The 20,300-nt window shown below is 49.3% G+C and overlaps 1 protein-coding gene across 4 annotated transcripts in view; it reads right to left on the bottom strand.

Annotated features, from left to right (window-relative positions):
• The window catches only part of PLXNA2 (plexin A2), a 457,364-nt gene that overhangs the window by 103,918 nt on the left and 333,146 nt on the right, over positions 1–20,300 (bottom strand). For all 4 annotated transcript variants that reach the window (XM_043533410.1, XM_007059575.4, XM_043533409.1 and 1 more), the window contains 4 exons: positions 13,511–13,611; positions 4,804–4,927; positions 3,914–4,067; positions 2,508–2,604 (listed from right to left, as the gene is read on the bottom strand). In XM_043533410.1, coding sequence (XP_043389345.1) covers positions 2,508–2,604; positions 3,914–4,067; positions 4,804–4,927; positions 13,511–13,611 — 476 coding nt within the window. The remainder of the gene's footprint in view (positions 1–2,507; positions 2,605–3,913; positions 4,068–4,803; positions 4,928–13,510; positions 13,612–20,300) is intronic.

Genomic DNA, 20,300 nt, shown 5'->3' with positions numbered 1-20,300 from the left:
CCCGAAACCAGAACCATTCCCCAGCCCTCCCTTGAATTTTGTGGGAGCATTTGGATTAATGGAGCCCAGGTCCAAACCATCCCAGCTTTTAGGCTTGCAAAACAAGAACCCAACTGATGAGGGTTCGCAAAATCACTCCACCCCTACAGACTGCCCCTGTTCAACAATGTACTACACACAGGGGGACATGCCACTTGTAAGAAACAGCAGAGGTCAGCACACTGCACCTTCCATACCCCAGAGAAGGGAAAGTCATTCCCGACGCCGCTATGCAGCCGGAGGGGGCAGAGGATCCTCCACTCCCGAGGTTTGGCAACGGGCACTAAGCCATTTCTAGGTCTGTCTCATCCAGGGGCTAAGGGTTGGCTTTCTCTCTCTCAACTTGATTGGTGAGCTTTCTTCCAGAATGCCTGACTCATGCCCCTGTGACCTCAGACAGCAGCGCAGAGCAGTGTGGATTTTATGGAAGACATGCTTTTAGCACTTTGCCTTTAAGAATTAGTCACTTATGCCATCTCTGACCCCTGGCGTAATTTCCTGTTGGAAAGGGATGGGGGCAGAGTAGAGCTATTGCATCATCTGGTTCAAATCTCCACTCCCAGGTAAGGTTAGGAGGAGCAGGAAGTCCAGCCAGATCTCCTGAAGGGACATCCTTGTTCCAGCCAAACTGGTGGGAATTCAGGGAACAGCAGCAAGACTCAATAAGAGACTTGAAGGATGGATTTACAAGGAGGGGAAGAGAAAGTTATCTAACACCCATTATGCTTGGCTTAGGAATGAGGAAGTGGGGACACCACTGTCTACAGGAATATGAAAGTACAGGGGTTGTTTGCGGTGGCAGGGGCGGGGGAGAGCATGTGGCGTGGATTTGACGATGGGCTGTAACTGGGAGTAATGAGACCCATCTATCGAGGGACTCATATGGGCACTATCTCTGTAGTGCCTGAGCTGAAGTTAAAGGCAAAATGTAGGCTGAGTGCCAGGAAAATGACATGAAAGCCAAGCCTATCAGACTGTGGAAGAGTCTCCCAAAGGAGTGGGAAAAGCCCCATTACCTGGGACTTGAAAACTAGGCTGGACAAAGCAATGCTGAATAGAAAAGGAGACGATCCTGCTTGGACACTCGCTGGCCCCTACCAGCAGGATAAAGCAAGCAGGGCTAACAGAGCATTTCCAGCTCTGACTTCTACAATTCTGGAGCCAGCTGTCCAATCCCTGGCAGTAGGAGCTCCTTCCCCAGCAGAGCGGTTCAGGCCTGCCTTTCATTAGCTGATCTTTGGCACAGTATTCACTGTCTCCCGTGTCCTCCACATGTTTCACTCTGGTTGTGCGAGGTTTCGGTTTGTCTGTTCCCACTGAGATATCTATAAACACTTAAGAAATTTTAACAAATGCCAGCCAGTAGCGTTCTGCCTCAAGGGCTTCCGGGGGAAAGGCTGCTGTGGGGAACACGCTGCTGCACTGCTCAGCCGCCTCAAGAGCAGATTGAGAGCCAAGAGGCACCGTGTCTACAGTCTGCCCTCCCTGAGGCTACTGACAGGGTTCTGCACTCCCCTGCTAGGATCTTTTAACGTGAAGCTGAAAGGAACTCAGAACTTTGTGGGGCTTCTCTGGCCTGATCTTAGGGGAAGGAGACACAGCAAAGGCGTCATCTCTAGCAGAAATATTTTCTCCGTGTGTGTCTGAAAAAACAAGCTGAACAGCAAACCCCAGCCTAGTTCCCTTCACTTCACTCCTGTGCTCTCCTGACACAACCACCCCTGTCCCTTTCCCCACACCTCTTCCTGTCCCATCTCACTTTGTCTTCCTTTTGAGAGCCTACAACACAACACAGCCCTGCGCTGTCTTAGCCGTTTATGGAGGGAAAGGCCTCTGTCTCTCCTATAGGTACTTGGAGCAGCTTTATAGGAAACTCCCAGGCACTTTCTTCTCTCCCTTCCCCCCAGCTGCCTGTGAGTAAGGATGGAGTTGAGCTCACAGTTGCAGGATCACGCAGCTTGGGGGCACCAGCCGGTCAAGCTTCTTTCAGACACACTCATTCTCTGCTAAGGCAGATAAATCTTGGTGCTCTTGGAAAAGTTTCCACATGATGGGGATCTCTTGGTTTCTCTCTGTCGCTGACGACCCTGAAAGGTCAGACTGCCAGCATCAAGCCAGAACCTCCCCCAGCACGCGACTGAAAATCCTATTCCTCTTCTGTTTTAACCCTCTGTGCTGCTTCCTACACATTCGGCTGATGTCCATCTTGGTGGTGCAAGAAGGGCTCTAAGGCCATACACAACACACCTCAGAGCAGTTCTGTAATCTGGCATGGCACACTGGGTGTCCTGGGAGGAATCCTGGCTTCCTGGGGTGTGCATCAGCTGTGGCACTCAAGAGGTTAATAAAGAAACCCATTCCACCATGTACTTAGACAGCAGGCTCCATTCCGGGGGGAAGAACCAGGGGCCTGGGTCTGGGATGCTGGTGGGGAGGGAAAGTGGGAAAGGAGGGAGAGGGTGTCTTACAATTGGTGAGCACTGCAGTTGTAGAATTTGAATTCTGTGCTGACGAACATCTTGCCTGTCTCCTTGGATTTCAGCTGGAGCTCCAACCCGAACCAATCTGCAAAGAGAGGAGGGGAGGAGGGGTTACACGAGAAATAACGGAGATTGCAATTGGCGAGGTACTGGTTTTCTTTCAAGGCAGGCTCGATGATTCGCTGAGCCCCCCCTCCACTTCTGGTGTGGTGCGGAGAAAATCAAGCACCTCTGGTCCCACGGGTACACTAGGACACCAGGCTGCATGGGGTCTCTGAAAGCGAAGGGTCTCTGAGCAGCCAATAATCCACACACTGTGTATCCTCTGGGGACTTCAATGGAACATGCCATGCTGTTCCACGGCTAGCCAGTGGAAGCTGCTACAAGAGCATGACACGGCCTCTCCCAGAGCCCCTGGGAAGCTGAGCCAACTGGCTCCATGGACCACCCCCCCAAGTCAAATCACACCTAATGAGGGGGGAAAACACATTGGAGATTTAGGGTTCGCACGTCACCTTAGGTCACGAGTGTGGCGGTCTCATCACATTCCCTAGAGGAGGTTCAGCATAAACTCACAACAGGACTGGGGATAATTCACAGTCTATCCTGAAATGCAGCCCAGGAGGGGGTGTTGCAGGCAAGGACGGAGGGCACTAACAGAGCTAAGTAAGACGCTCACCACTGGAATAATCAAGAATAAACTGCACTGGCTGAGCTGTGCGAGGGAGGTTTGCTCTTCACTTTCCTAGCTCTCTCCAAGCCCCTAACTTTCATGAGCACTCAAATTCAGCATAACATTTTACATATACGAAAATATCAGCAGGAAAGCACAGATGACACCTGGAAGCACGCCACGGAGAAAATGAGTTTAAAACAAGTAGCATTCTGGTTCTGGTGAGGGGGGTAGTGGGGAGAGGAGGAATATGACAGCAGTGACATTAATGAAGAAACAACCCAAAGATCAAAACCAAAAAATAGAAACCTCATCCACCTACTCCCAGCAACTGAGTCAGGCCTGAGTGCAGCAACCCCCACACTTTCACCTCCCACATCTGCCTAGCATGAAGGGTGAGTTCCCTGGTGAGATGAGAGACAAGAGGGTAGCTGGCTTGAAGATTCACCAGTTATTGGGGTTTCTTGGGTACAGCCTATATCCTGAGGATCTGGGTTGTCACCGAATAGCCACCTCCGACCCCATTCCTGGATGATTTGTCATCCCGCACAGCATCAGCGGGGTTCAGGCAGGATTGATATACAGCTGTGGTCTGCTCTGCTCTGCCCGGCAGCTAGATCTAGACCTGCTTAGCGCTTGCTGGCTCCTCTCCCCCATAAGGTGAATTCACAGGCGAAACACAAGGCCACCAGGCAATACTCCAATAATTAAATCAGCTCACCTTGGTCCACAGGTATGGTGGGGACATCTTTAGGGGCCGGTGAAATGCAGACAACCTGGCTGCCGGAAACTTGGCCTTCCACCTCAGTGAGGTTTCCAAACAAACAGGTGATTCCGGCTGACAGGTCTGGAGCATCACTCACCAGCAGGCTGAGCTGGAACAAGGGAAAAGGAAAGAAAAAAAATACAACCAAGATCCCATTAGCGGTCAGAACTACCCAGAGTTCCCTTTAGATTTTCAGCACCTGCTGCTTCTCTGTGGAGCATCAACCCTACACAGAGAAAAAGACCAGATGCATAGCACCCAGCCACTCCTTTCACTGTAACCAGAGGAGGAAAGGTGGACAGTGTTGCAATTTTTTCTCCACTGACCTATGATGGTCAGACAGTCCCCTCTAGCCAGTCCCTGGGAAAAGGGTGGCAGGTGTTCTGGGGACAGCCAGCTGCTGGGCAATGCCTGTCCCAGTGCAGCACCTGGAACAGAATAGGTGGGGAGGGTGTGCAGCTGCTTAGAGAGGAATAGCTGGGAGCCTATGGGCAGCTAGATCCTCCCAGAGGGACAAGTAATGGCTGGGAAAACAGAAACTTTTCCTTCAATGTTTAACGGAGGCTGGCAGTTGCTCAGTGAAAATGTGGGCACTGGGGTTGGATTTGGGAATATGGGTGTCTGTGTGACCTCTGACTCCTAAGGGATTGGAATATCCCTTCCCTTACCAACCCCTTCATGAACCTGAACTCCATGTTCATGGGAAAGTATCTGTAGAGAAAAAAAATGGCTCTGTCACCATGAATCTGAGCCTGTGTGTCTGGAGCACTGTCTGTCACAACTGAGCTACCCTTGCCCATGGGACTGAGGGCCTGCGCACAGAATCGCCTGCCACCTGTACCTACCGGAAGGCTGTGCTCAGACACAGAGATGCTGCTGGGCTGCACAGTGACACTCATACACTGGTTGATGCTGGCTGCAAATCGGTACGGCTCATCTGCTCGCTCGCACTTGTCCTTCCGGGAGCACCTGATATACACACAAGCGTCAGTGCAAAGGGATACCTGATGAACTTGTCTCTGTCTGTCAAACAGCAGGGGGTGCCACTGCTGGTCAGGACCATGGTGCATCACCAGAGCGGTGGGAGGGAAGCCCAGCAATGGCTGGATAAGTGCAGCAACAGGGGATAATAATGACCAGGACCGAGGTGCAGCGACAGAGCTCTGCGCACAGATTCCAGGGCCAGTATAGCAGGTGCAGAGGCTGCAGATCAGAAAAGAAATGCACTAGCAGAGACATCTGGGGTAGGGGGGAGAAAAGAGCCCTGGGATGAAAAGACCACTGAGTGCTGCTAGGAGACATGCACAGTCCTACCCAAGTGTGCCTGATTGTAGAGGTGTTGAGCACCCACAGACTTCAGGTGGATCTGTGGGAACTCAGCATTTCTGAAAACCAGACCCACTATATCTGGCTCAGATCAGCACTATGAGTGCCCCATTTCTGTCAGCAACAAACTCACAATCCACATGCTACCTTAAATAAAAAGCAATAAAAGACATTAACAAGACAGCATCTGCACATTAATTAAAAGGAAAACACACGGCTAATAAATCTTCTCTTACAAAGCCATGGGTCTTGAAGTGCTGGAAGCTGTAATTTCTTATCCCAAGGCTGGAGACACTAGAGTTAAGTTCAGTTGTCATGCCCGAATCTCCCTGACTCTCCCCACCCTCCTTCCTCCTCGCAAAGAACCCATTAAGTGTGCCAAGCTGAATGATGAGTGTTGCTCCTGGAGCGTACAGTGTTCTGTGCTCATCGCCAAAGCCATTTCACTGAGTAGAACCTCAGTGTGGACTGAAATTCTGATTCACAATCAGAGCTGCTCTCCGAATCAGGAGAGGTGAAGTAAAGAGGGCTAATCAGTTCCCACCTCAGGACTCTGCCCCATGACTGGAAATTAAGGAGCCTTTCAACAAAACAGAGGACTGAAAATGCTACCGCGCAGTATGTGGAGTCAAGCTGTGACACTCCCTGCAGGCAGGCAGGATATTGTAAAGCACGTTTATTACAGCAGTGCTTAGGGACCAATCCAGATTGCGGCCCCATTGTGCTAGGCACTGTACAAACACAGAAGGGTAGAGAGTCAAAGGCTGTGGCTGGATTTTAAAAAGAGCTGGATAACTTTATGACCATCCGTATAATTGCAGTTACATAAGCTAATATAAAGGGGCCAACGACAGCCAACTGTGGTGATGTGGACACCTGTCCACTAGGAACCGGATAGAGACTCTCCAACTTATTTTACACAGAGCAATGACCATTAAAGTAAGCATTACCAGCTGTCCCTGCATAGTGGTATCAGAGTAGTGGTACAGTGCTTTTCTATCCCATGGTATACAGGGAAAGCAGAGTCTTTCAGATTCCACTATACAGCCATGGCTGGCATATGTTGAATTTCATTGGTGTCAATGAATAGTCATCAAATTATATCAACTTTCACTTACTGTTAACCTCCAAATGCCATTACCAGTCGCCTGAGACCCCCGCACCCGTTTGAATGTATTTGTTACTTTACGCAGTAAAGTGCTATTCTCCCACGTAGGACTGGACAGTGGAACGAATACTCAACACAAAAGCAGGTTTTGCTGTTTTGTTTTCCTTGTGGCAGGGCTGGATGCAATCTTAGGTAAACATCTACATTAGCAGACACACTGACTGCTCCACAAAGAGTCTTAATCTCCCCGTGCCAAACCTCTCCTAAATGAGGTGACAAGAGCCTTGCAAAATTGAGACTCAAACAAAAAAAGGGAGCGATCTTCATTACTGAAAGGCTGTTTGCTTCTGAATAAGAAAAGCACTAAGAGGTGACCACTTTCCCTTTCCATACCAGGCAATTGATGTAGCTGTCCTCCTCACCCTCCCCCCTTTCCCTTTTTTTGAATATAATAACGGCATAGGCGGCAAGTTATATTTCCAAGTGGTGCCTTGGCACCAGCAATATTCAGAGCCCAGGGGCCCAGCTCCACCAATACTTGGGGCTGGGTGTCCCCCGTGGCCCACCTACCGCCTCCCCCGCGCCTCCTACGAGTGCCCCCCGGCCCCCTCTTGCTGCCTCCCAGGGCCCTGGAGCAGAGCATCCCTGGCAGCCTCTTCGGAGCAGCTCCATGCTGCCTCCCTGCAGCAACTGCTGCCGCAGAGTCCTAGTGCCCCCATCTTGACTGCCAGGGCAGACTGACTGAGCTTTCCCTTCTACCTCAGACCCTTCCCTTTTCCGGCCGGACCCTCCACCAGCACAGGGCGCGCCCCCGCCCACAGTCACCGCTCCTGCCCCATGCTGGGCAAGGGGCAGCCCCATCCCTCAGCCCCAGTGAGGCTACAGTCAGGGGCAACAGCAGGGGAGGAGGCGCACGCAGCTCCCCCCGGCACCCACCACGAGGAAGGCGAGGGAGATTCCTGGACCTGAGAGGGGCCCTAGGAGCACATGCAGTGACAGTGGTGGGGGTGAGTGTGCTGCTGTGGGGGGGGGCGGAAAAGGGGGGCTCCTCCCCCAGAGCTCGCTGCTGCTGGCAGGGAAAGGGCTGTGGGGAGTCCTCCTCTCTGGCCCCTGTCCCAGAGCAGCCTGCCTGCACCCCAAACTCATCTCCAGCCCTGCCCCACCCCAGAGCCCACACCCCCAGCCACAGCTTTCACCCCCCAACCACACCCTCAACCCTAGCCCTGAGCCCCTCCAACACCCCGAACACCTGAACCCCAGTCCCAGCCAGAGGCCTCATCCCCCTGCACCCCAACCCCCTGCCTTAGCCCTGAGCCCCCTCCAACACCACAAACCCCTCATCCCCCCACACCCCAACCCTCTGCCCCAGCCCTGAGCCCCCTCCAACACCACAAACCCCTCATCTCCAGCCCCAGCCAGAGCCCTCATCCCCCCGCACCTTAACCCTCTGCCCGAGGCTCTCCAGCACCCCAAACACCTTATCCCCAGTCCCAGTGAGAGCCCTCATTCCCTTGCACTCCAACCCTCTGCCCCAGCCCTGAGCCTCTAACACCCCAAACCCCCCAGCCCCAGACAGAGCCCTCAACCGCCACACTCCTACTCTCATCCTGAGCCCCTCCCACACCCCAAACTCCTCACCCCCACACACCCCAACCCCCTCACCCCCACACCCCTACTCTCGCCCTGAGCCCCACCCACACCCCAAACTGCTCATCTGCAGCCACAGCCCTCACCCCACTGCCCTCACCTCTGCACCCCCTCCCACCCCCAAAACTCCCTCCGAGAGCCTGCACCCCAGACCTCCTCCCCAACCCAAACTCCCTCCCAGAGCCTTGGGCAGGTTGTGGGCGGAGTTGGGGGGCGGAGTTTGGGCAGGGGCAGGTTCTGGGCACCACAGAAATTTCTACAAACCTGCCACCCCTGAATAATGGATCTAAATATGAATGCTGCTAAAGAAAAGAATTATTGAGGTTTAAGTGAATCTGTAAGATAGCTTTAAAGTGAGCTCTTGACTGGAGCCTTTATCTCACTGACTCACTGGAAAGGCTCTTTTTTATCCTACTATTTATGGCAACAGCCCTAACAGAGATAAATAGGTCTGTAGACAATAACATACTTGCAGAGAGCAGCATACAGAGTGAGCCTTGCAGGCTGCAAATTCCAGTGGACCAAGGATACTCAATCTCCTTGAGGCCTCTGCCTACCTCCCAAAGACCAGAACTGCTGGAGGAGGAGGAGTAAAAATTAACCTCTCTGTCTTGATTATGAAGTAAAAGAGAATGAATGGAGATCACATCCCAAACCGGATCTTGGGAATACTGGACATGAGGCAGGTTGCTCATTCTTTTGGATGGCAGTGAACCAAGGAATCCAGGAAAAGGAAACATACCTTTCCCTTAGCCATTTCTTGTAAAGATTTTTGGAATCTCATGCTATGTCCCAGACTCCTGGAAGGCTTCTTAAACCAAGGTGCAACATAGTGTGTGCTGTGTCCTTCTCCAGTGGGAAGTCCCCTACCCTGCTACTGCTACCAGCTAATGGATTTACTCCCTTAGATCAAATGTTAGTGGCCTGTGCCATGGTGCTGAAAATCTGTCCATAGAAAAATTACGACCACAATTAATGGGCAGCCTAAAAGGTCTTCAGGCCAGAGGTTGTCTTCCTATTCAGCCCTGCAGTGCCTAAGGGTATGTCTACCCAGCAAGGGGCAGTCTGCAGTAGCAAGTCTTAGAGACCTGGTCTACAGACTCGAGCTCGTGCTGTGGCGCTCCTCATAGCTGCATAGATGTTCAGGCTCGGGCTGGAGCTCAGACTCTGAAGTCTAAGAGAGGGGGGTAGCCTGAGCCACAATATCTACCCAGCTGTTTTTGGCACTGCAGCATGAGTCCTGTGAGCCTGAGTCTGACAACCTGGGCTCTGACACTGTTGCCGTGGGCTGCACAGATGTACCCTGACACTGTAATGTAATGAACAATAGGTAAAGAGGAAAACCTGCATTGAAATACTTGCTTATGAACTACAGCGTGAAATCAGACTCAGCTAATCCCCAGTACGCCTCCACTGTATATTGGCCCAGACCACAGTCTCGTCTATTCCAATATTAAGTTCCAGGTCTACCCCTTGCTTCTTCCATCCCTACCCCAACCTGCCTCCCAACACCTCTGCTAGGGATTAAGTGTATGCAGAAGCTGTTAGTTCAGCTCATTTCACCCTTTTGGCTTTGATTTTTGTTCCTCTGTCTCACAGGCTTGTTGAGGTGAATGTATGTAAAGGCACCTCACCTAACACAGTGTTGCTCTTTGTCCTTCTCTAATAACTAGATGGAATAGAGAGAATTGTGGTTCTGCTGCTGTGTGTGGCCTAATAGATCTGGCCCTTTAGCCCAAACACAAGCAGCTCCTGCTTTGAGATTCAGAGATCATGAGTTTAATCCCCACAGATGATTTAACTAGGGGCATCATTACACTTAGATTATAAATGTATGTGTACACAGTGCCAATTACAAAGGGGCCCCAGCCCCTGACTGGGACCTCTAGACACAACTGCAAGAGAAATATTAAATAATAATAATAACAACACTATGCTGTAGTCACTCAGAATTTGAAGACAGCAGCAGGGATAGAACTCAGATCCTCCTGGTCACTTAGAGTTTTATGGCAACAGTGGATACAACTGAGATCCTCCTGCTCTAAAAGGGGCAGTACAGAGCCTATGACACACAGTCCTGATTCCATCCAGCAGGGGTCAGCGGTGTGTCTGTCTGTCTGACTCGCACACCAGTTCATGACCACTGTTATGATTTCAAGATCCAAAAGCTTTAGTTGCCTTGGTAGTCACTCAGAAATTTCTGGCTAAGCACCCACAAGTTCAGATGCTGATCCGAGCATCCCGAGTCTGCAAAACTGTCCCTAAATCCCACATGGATAAACTGTTTCATAGGCTCCCCAGCTCACCTTCCCTGCTTCTGGCTGGACCAGAAATACAGCGTTATGACAAAGAATGTCCGCAGTTGTTTTGGTATTTCTCTCACCATCCAGGACCCAGAAGTGCAGAAGCAGACTCAAAACAGAAAAAAGGTGGGAAAAGCAGTTTGGTTTGAATCCTGGGCTAAGGCTCTTGGTTGGGTCTTACTGTATCTGAACTGGCTCAGGGATCCCTGATGGTCACTTTACTGTCACAAGGGCTTTGCCCCCTCCGCCCTCCCACACTCTGCCTCTCAGTTTCAATTTCCTCAGCCCCCTAAACCCTCTCTTTTGTGTCTCTTTTTGTCAGCCCTCTGTGAATGCAGCATGAACAGCACATCCTGACCTGCGACCTCCCCACCAAACACAGAAGCAGCTGGCCCATCTGGCAGGAGTGAAATGTAAAAATTAGAGGCGAGAGATGACAAATGAAATACAAACACGCCAGCATTGGGGGCTTCCAAACAAATATGACAGCGGCTTCAGTAACAGCAAGATAAACTAAATTATTTACAGCTTCAGACAGGGGCTAAAAAATGATCATTGCTCTGCAAAGGCAGTGGGAAGGCAGAGACAAGGAAGGGTAGAAAAATACCAGCAGGAAAGAAGGTGCTGTAGTGGCCTGTATACTGCAGGCTGTTGGCCAGATTTAGCCCTCTACCTCATTACATGGTCTGGCTCCCCCAACCTTCCTGCTGTGCTCCCCTTTTATCTGACCTCTGTATGCGCAACACTCCACGCCCCTGGCCTGACTTCTCTTCCTACAAGTTATCAGTCCCTATGTTGGGCAAGGGAAAGTCATTTAATGTTTAAAGGAGAGGATTGGGAGCACGAACTCCTGGGTTTTGCCTGTCCTGCTACTGACGCTTTGCGTGACCTTGAGCAAGTCATCATCATCATCGTTTGTATTGAGTAGCACCTGGAGGCTCAAACTGAGATCAAGGTCCCATTGTGCGAGGTACTGTACATGCACTGAGAGACAGTCCCAAAATGCTTACAGTCGACACAGTCATGACAGCCACATGGCGTCAGAAACAAAGTCTCTTAATCTCTTCATGCCCTAGTTTTCTTCTCTGCAAAATGAGGATAACAATCCTCACCTTCCCCTCCCAGGGGAGTTGTGAGACTTAATTAATTAGTATTAGCAAAGGCCATAGTGATCCTTTCACCTTCCAGCTCTAATTACCAGACAAAGTGAGACTTGTAGTGGGAGGGTATAAACAAAAAGAGCCATAGCTTAAGCAGCAACTAGATGGAGAACAACCTGACTGGGAAGTCCGCCTGTTTATTAAGGTCCCCCGCAACACATCCTGGTCCTGTCTGGTAACTGTGGAGCACCCAGAACGCTATAGCCATTCCATAGGACCGAGACCGATTTCAAAGATTTGTAGGTCCTGTGATATCGCCATCAATGGACAGAGTCAATGAGGGGTTGGGTAGTCTGGTCTTAAAGGGAGAAGCAATGAAGAAGGAGGAAATAGACAAGCTAGTTAGGTAGATAGCAGGGTCAGCTCTAGGCACCAGCAAAACAAGCAGGTGCTTGGGGTGGCACATTTCTAGGGGTGGCATTCTGGCGCCGGCCATCCCGCCCCTAGAAACGTGCCCCCGCTGCCCCAGCTCGCCTCTGCTCCGCCCGCTCCTCTGAGCGTGCCGCCACCGCTCCGCTTCTCCCCCCTCCCTCCCAGGCTGGCCGCGCACCAAACAGCTGTTTTGCGTGGCAAGCCTGGGAGGGAGAGAGGAGAAGCCGAGAGGCGGCGCGCGGGGGAGGCGGCAGTGGTGGAGTGGTGGTGAGCTGGGGCGGGGAGCGGTTCCTCTACACCCCCCGTTACTTCCTACGCTCCCCCCCGCCACCCTCGCTCCCCTCTGCTCCGCCTGCTCCCCTGAACGCACTGCCTCTCCCTCGCCTGAGAAGGATGGGGGAGAAGCAGAGTGTTCAGGGGAGCAGACGGAGCGGAGGTGAGCTAGCATGCCCGGGGGAGGAGGCAGGGCCAGGGATTTGGGGAAGGGCCAGGGCCGGGCACGAAAAAAAAGTGGGGCGGCAAAAACCCTAGAGCCGGCCCTGGTAGGTAGCAGCAAGGCAGCAGAGCATCATGTCCTGTGACTACTGGTTATTCTCTGAAAGTTTCCCGGAATGCGGCGACTGCAATTCAACACACGGTTCCCCAAGCTGTGGGAGTGCAGATAGACCCCCGTGCATATAGGTCTCTAATCCAGCCCAGATTTTGTGTAGAAGCCTTTACAGCGCTCCTTCTCGCGCCCTCCTAACACCTGCTGCTTCGGCATGTGGCCAAGTGCTATTGTGTGGGTCCCTGAACTCTGTCCCTCTGCCTCCGCCCCAATTTCCACTCATTTAATGGGAATGCTTTGGTGGCTGGCGCAGAGCCAAAGGGCTTTCGATTCCTTTCTACCAGTGTGCTCCAGGTTTGTCCCCCTTCCGCTTTAGCAAGTGAACACTATTGCCGCAGACAGAATGCAGAAACACCGCCTGAATTCAGAGACCCCGTTTCCTGAAGCTCCCTGGAAAAATCTTCAATTCCTTTGTCTCCACTGACATGAGTTAGAGCTGCTGGTCTCAAACCTAGCACAGAGCCCCAGCCTAACCCACAGTTTCCTTGCTTTGCTGGGTTTGACTCACTGCCTGAAGCTCTCCGTTTTCTGACTTCCAAAGTAGTAGTTAAATAGTCTCCCCTCACCACCTGTAAAGAGCCAAATCCTCTGCTCAGGTGCACACTTGCAACCTTCCTGATGTCAGTAAGGTCATATAATCCACCCCATTATTAAAAACCCCCTCCAATTCGGAACCATTCGGGATTTGGGTAAATAAGGCTGTGGGAAACTAGTGGGCTTCCATTCCCATCAATTTCAGTTCACGTGGTTTCATGCTCTTTGATATTCACTTCACATGCTGGATTTATTCCCCATCTCCTAAATCTAGGGAGTATATTTTCTTTTTTAACAGGACTTCAGTGACATTCAATAGCATTCACCCTGTAGTGCAGGGAATTCCCCTGTAGGAACAGAGGGATTGTAAAAGCTGGTACTGTATTTATGGTTGGGTTTTTTTTAATATCCACATACAAGAAGAGTTCAGGTTTTTAAGGCTTCTCTTGCAATACTACCCATTAGCTCAAATGAAATAGCTGATGATGGACTTACATGTGATGAAGAGTGCACCAGCCACAGTGAGGGTCCCCTGAGCTCAGACATTCCCCACAGGTTGTGTATTGCTCACAGGATTCAACAGGAACCCTGGACACCTGGAAAGGAAGTAAATAAACAGGTTTATTGCATTTTCACTCCCCTTGTCTTCACAAAAAACAAACAAAACAGCAGCAACTAGCCCTTTTATAGAGACTTTTCTCTGATTGCAAAGCGATTCACAAACTTTAACTGAAGACTAAAAAAATCCTTGTGGGGTAAATCAATACTATGAAATATTATACCCGTTTTACAGACAAGAAAACCAAAGCACAGAGGTGCTGAGTAGGCTGCACAGCAAGTCAGTGGCAGAGCTAAGAACAGAACCCAGTACCCTGTTCTAACGTGTTCGAGAAAATGACTCTCAATTTTCTTCCTACAGAAACGTATGGGTACGTACTCAACAACTAGCCCGAGGTGCAGCCCTGCTGCAGAGGCTATACTGCTATTTTTAGCGCGCTAGCTTGAGCAGACCTAGCATGTGTCTGTCCACTTGCAGTTGGAAGCACGCACCCAGCTGCAGTGTAGCTGTACCCTGTGTTTCAAACAGGCTGCGGAAAAAGTTCTTAGCAGGAAGGTTAGGAGGAAATAAAATTCCCCAAGAGGATATGGAATGGCAGTGCACATTTGAAGAGCAAATACTGCCATTTTGGTTTTGCTTTGCTTTCGTCCTTCAAATACTGTAATTGAATTTTGGGCCCAGTAATAACGTTTTCAGTGATGCATGGTTAAGATAAAACTGATCAAATTTCAAGCTTCCATCCCTAGGCTGGTAGCTACAGGGATCAGGAAGGAATTACTCCAGGTTATAGAGCACTGAAAATTGGTGAGATGTATTATAAGAGTCTTCATCTCCTTTAGCATGATCAGGATGGGTATGGGTCCATACTGGCCCTGAAGGGCCAATGGTCTGATAGAAGGGGATAGATAAATCCTAGACGTCGGTGTTTCATAGGCCTCCTACTGTCCCTCGACATAGGGGTGAATTTCAGCCTGGGAGAGCTTCCTATGAGCACATCTGGATTCCATGAGAATCTCAGGGCAAGAGCAGATGGTTACTCTCGGATCCTCAGTGAAGTAAAGTACTCACAATACATAGCAGGACAAGCCATATTAAAATAAGTGGCTGTAACCCTGTGCAGTCACAATTCCATTTCTCAGGATCACTGACAAGACTTCTTCAGATAAGGGAGTAAAAGTTTCTCAAAACCAAACAATGGGGCTGCCTGTCTCACAGGGGCAAGGGAGCAGGAGAGAAAAGAAAATGAAGAGGGAATGCCTCTGTCAGCAGGGACTTACAAAATCACCAGGAATCTGGCCATCAGGAAATAACCTCACACAGTAACCTTCACGAACAGAAAAGGTACATTTACAATGGTGAGATGTTACAAGGTCCTGTTAACTCCCCCCGAGGCACTGCTTACAAGACGAGGGCTTTAACCCTAGTGTCATCGCCAGATTCCAATTATGCTTTGCCTCTTTGAATCCCCTCCCTGCAGCTTCAATGGGATGATGTATTTCTCTCCACTTCCTGTCCTAAAGTCATGGTATGGGCTCCTGCATAGTGTTCAATAGCTCTCGCGTTCCACCCCAGAAGGTCGTGTGTTTCAGCACCGGACTCATTGCCACAAGACAGCATTGAGGGCAAGGACTTAACAAGATTCAGCACAAGGACTGGACATTTATCTGGATCACTGGAACATCCAGTCTCAAAATCAAACTAACAAGAGTTTGGGAAGGGACATAAACCCTCCTGCATCCTAATCTCTATCGAACAGGGCTAGAAGGAGACGTTACCTAGGGGCAGGTTATCCCATCACTGCTTACTGTGAGGTTCTTTTACCTTTCTCGGAGGTGCTAACCACTAGTATCCTGGACTAGATGGATCTCCGGTCAAATCCAATATGCCAATTCATATAAAGTGAGAGTAGTCTCTATATATTTATTTTTGAAAATCTTATATACAGTCTATGAAGTGCTGTGGGATCCGCTGGGATGAAAGATGATGTGTACATGTTTTTGTTAATAAATAATTATTATTATTATTACTACCTATCATGTTGTATCAACAGCAGAGACACAAATGTACCATTTACAATAAATAGCAACATACAGTCAATCTTGCCTGGCAAAGAGGCCTAGCGGAGGGGGTGATCAGGGCTTAGCCTGTGCAGACAGATTGCACAGCAGTCTGGGGTGAGCACATCAGAGGCTCTTGCTGGTTTGTGTTAGTGAAATCTGTCTGCTAACGCACAGGCAAATGCTCTCTTTGGCAGCCGGAAGGCAGAGTTCTAGTCCAAGGAGCCAGTCCCCAAACCACCCCCACGCGCACACTTGTTTGGAGGCCTAAACATGTGCTGGGATGGTCCAGGACAGGACGTAGACTGCTGGCTTCCATATGGCTCACAGAAACAAATCTTGGAGGTACTGCTTGCAAGCTGGGACTTGCAAATCAGACTTCAGCAGGTCAGCAATCCATAGTGACACACAGCTTGTATAAATCATAAGGTTTTGACTGAGTTGGGAAGCAGAATTACACCCTCATGAAACCCTGTCCTCTCCACCTAAGAGGAAGCCATATTTTACCATAACCCTGCCAAACCTTCCCTTCCCAGAAGACCATACAAATGCACCCAGGAAGAGACCATACTGTGTCGTAACAAAACATCTCCTCCTTGGAGGTGACTGGCCCAGCCAATTCAGTACCGGCCCCCAGTAGGCAGGACGCCTCAAGTACTGTTAGTTATTTAGATATTGAGCAATGGGTTTGGGTGGTAAAAGTCTGTATGCCTGTTTCTCACCGGCTCTGCACCTTGTGCAGCTGCGGACACCGGTGCAAACAGCCAGTGTAACCCAATACGGAATCTAAGTTGGCAGCATTTTATGTTGATTTTGCACAAGGTACAGGGCAGCGGAGAACCCCGTTCTGTGGGCCAGATTCACCACTACGTAACTGCAGTGTTACACCAGTGCAAGTTCCACAGACACCATTAGGGTCACAGCAGCACATAACTGGAGTCACACAATGGTGAATCAGGACCAGAGAGTCCATATCCATGGAGGGTGTGTATTCTTGGTTGTAATTTTTAATGTCTGTGCCAGTGCTGACTGACAGAGTGAGGCATTTCACAACTTGAAATAAATACTAAAAATTTACTAAATACTAAATACTACACCTCCATCACCACACCTACCCCTCTACGCCCCCCCAAAAGCCAACATTCCCCCACCAGCTCTTGGCTTCTGATTTTGGCGTGTAATAAAAAGAAGAAAAAAAGATTGAAAGGCAAATATTCAAGGGAAAAGGAGGCCCTGTGGCAGAAATGAAAGTGAACAGAAAAAGGATCTTTTATGTTTAAAATGCTGCATGCTCAAGTAGGCGGGAGAAGAACATTTCTGATTCCTGTTCCAGTTCACCTCTCCCGTGGCAATTGCTCTCCGCCGTGCTCTGGTGTATCCGTTACACTAACCAATGGGCTCCCTTCCGCTCTGCCATCCAAACAGAGCCCTTGTGCAGAGATAACTAAAGCCAAGTGTGCGGCCTCTTTCCTTTGGTTTCTGGCTCCTTGTGAGTGATTTCTGCAACTGGCTGAAAATTAAAACAACTGTCTGCATTACATTCGCTCTGTCTGTCAAAACACGGTCTAGCTCTCAGCAGCTGGGAAGTCAGGGGCTGAAAGGAAGCAGTGTCTCTCTGAACAAAGGCCACTTTCACACTAAGTGTTGTTGATATAGTGAGAACCCAGTTCCTCTCTAAACATGAAACCAATAGGGCTGCTTTTCTTCTTGTTTCCTGAGCCCTACTTAGCAGCTTTAACAAAATTATATTATATATATAATTTATGTTGCGCCAAAACACTCTGGAGCCATTTCGGCCTGGAATTAGCCAGTGCAGCAATTATGGAGGCCTTTGGGTGAAATTCAGTGGTGATGTGAACCGTGGTGAAAGGTACACGCCGTTTGTAAGAGCTGTGACAACACGCACCCATTCGGGATCCCAAGGGCATGCAAGGCACTAACTTACACATGGAGAAGGGCGGTGTAGGAAAAGGAAACAACCGGAGGGTGTGATAAGGGACACAGGAGGTCTGGGTTCAGTTCCTGGCTCTACCATATGCTCTGTCTGTCCAAGTCTCTTGCTCTCTGTACCTCAGTTCCCAATCTGTAAAACGGCAATAATGATGTTTTCTCTCTCTCATCATTTGTCTGTCTGGTCAACCTAGTCTGTAAGGGGCTTTCTCTCGATAGGTGTCTGTACAGCTCCTAGCACAACGGGGCCCTGATCTCACAGGGCCAGTAACTGCTACTATAGCACAAATAGATGAGTATCCCTCTCTTTCTCTCCCTCTCATATACATACATACATACACACACACACAGACATACCCACTCGTCCCTATTCTGTCTGCAACGTTCCAAAGTTCAGCCCTACTGTCAGAGGACACCACACCCATTGTGGTTATCCAGTACTTATAAGGTCCCCATCACCACTAACGGATTAAAAATGCCTATTCTGAATTTCTGTACGTTTTGGAGGCAAAAGTTGTCATTTGATAGAATTTTCTTGTGACGCACAAGGAAGCCTGGTGAAAATTCAAGGCAAACAAGAGTGCACTGGCTGTCACCAAGTGGTTAAAACAGACTCCTTTTCAGCCTCCTAAAGAAAGGGCAGGGAGAGAGAATGGGACTTCCAGAGCCATGAAACTGACCAGGAAACTAAGAATTTAATCTTATCCCAAAATTGGAATCGGCCTCCCTCTCTTGTTCAGGGTTCCAGGTTGGGACACCTGTCCCTGCAAACATCCAAGTCTCCTGATAGCAACATGGGAGCTGCTGTGAAAGGTTGTCTAGTGCTTGCTCAGCACTGGAGCAGAGGGGAACATAGGCCTGTGTGCGTGAGAGAACAGTTGCCTCTACGACCAGTCTTCTGTTCCCCACGCTGGGGAGTTTCTGAGTACCTGTGAAGATGGAAAGTCAGGTGGCTTCATGATTCTAAGGGCTAGTCTACACCAGAAGTGCTACAGCGGCACAGCTGTACTGATGCAGTTGCACTGACGCAGTGCATCTGGTGAAGACGCTCTATGCCGACGGGAGAGAGCTCTCTCGTCCATGTAGTAAACCCACCTCCGTAAGTGTCAGAAGCTATGCTGGTGGGAGAAGCTCTCCTATCCACAGCGCCGTCCACACCAGCGCTTATGTCGGTGTAACTTATGTCGCTCAGCAGGGTGGCTTACTCACACCCCTGAGCGACGTAAGTTATATTGACATAACTTGTACTGAAGACAAGCTCTAACCTTCTCCCCCTCTTCCCCGGGGCTCTGAGCATTTGTTCTCCTTATGCTGTTTAATTTTATTCTCAGAATTCCCGTCAGTCAGTGACATGGCTGCTCCTGACATCATCTGGTGTTTAATTAAACCAATTGTCATGGAACAACATGCAAGGGGGGAAGATTTTCCTTTCTTTCTTTTTTGTTTCATTTTGCAGTAGTAAAATGGGCTCCAACTCCCCTTAAAGGGGCCAGCCACCCTGGGTCAATACTGTTTTACAGGACCTGCCCTTATGAATCTACAATAAATTTAGATTAGGCTCCTTTTCACATTTTTCAAGTGGTGTGTACTCTTACAGTGCTATAGAAATAACAAATGCCAATAGCAATAATTATTACAGAAACAATTGTACAAATAATTTATGTCATGAATTTTGCCTTTTTTTCCTGCTGTGAGTAAATATCAATGTCAGCAAACGTATGTACTATTCAAAATTATTTGACAAATCTTTCCAAATTAGGTACTAATTTTGAACAGTTCATAGGTCAGATGGGACCACGAAGCCTGACCTGCATAACACAAGCTATAGAAGTTCAGCCAGTCATCCCTGCATTATACCCAACAACTTGTGTCTGACTGAAGTATAGCCTTTAGAAGAGATCTCAGCAAACTCTTCCGCCTGCATTGGTCCACTATGATCGAGCCAATAAGTCACCTGTTATTGTTTCTGTTCCCTAATTGGAAGAGTGCATATACACTTCTGGAGTGAATTTCCCATTTGTACTCCACCACACAGCTTTAAAATCACTCCTTGCAAACAAACGTTCATGCTGGAAACTGATGAAATATGATGAAATATCCAAGGAGATATTCACAGAAAGAAAACACAACAGGATTGTGAACACAGATGAAGCAAAGTCATTTAAACATTTGAGAGAATACTGGAGGAATGTTTTTTGCAACATCATATATTTGCCCAGCTCTCACAATTATCACACATAATCCACTATCCTTGTAATCTGAAATCCAAATACTAAGGATTCCAATGGACTGTATGTTGAATGTCCTGAGTTTGGTGAGTAAGAACACCGAACTCCCATGAACAGTAGGCACGATCATGTACCCCTATCGCTAGAGCTCTGAATGGATACAAAATTAGTATCCACATCTGCTCCGCAAAAGTGGTCTGCAGATATCCACAACCCCATCCAAGTCAGTTGGTGTGAGGACAAATACTCAGTACTTATGGAAAATCAGCCCAAGGGGTCTCAAGGCACCCAGAATTAGTCTCCATTTCTAAAAATTTAAGCCTGTTTCTGTCAAAGACCATTGCTAAAAGAGCATAACTCTCTGAGGTCAGGCCTATGGTTGACAACTCCACTCCGCAGGCACAATGGAATTTTCCACCGTCAGGGTAAAGCTCAAGTGTGCAGGAGACAGCCTGTCCGACACCGCAGAACAAACTCCGCCAGGAACTAAG

Source organism: Chelonia mydas, chromosome 21, assembly GCF_015237465.2.
Source record: "Chelonia mydas isolate rCheMyd1 chromosome 21, rCheMyd1.pri.v2, whole genome shotgun sequence".
Lineage (NCBI taxonomy): Eukaryota > Metazoa > Chordata > Testudines > Cheloniidae > Chelonia > Chelonia mydas.
Note: the sequence above shows the minus strand (reverse complement) of the source record. Positions and strands in the feature narration are given on the sequence as shown.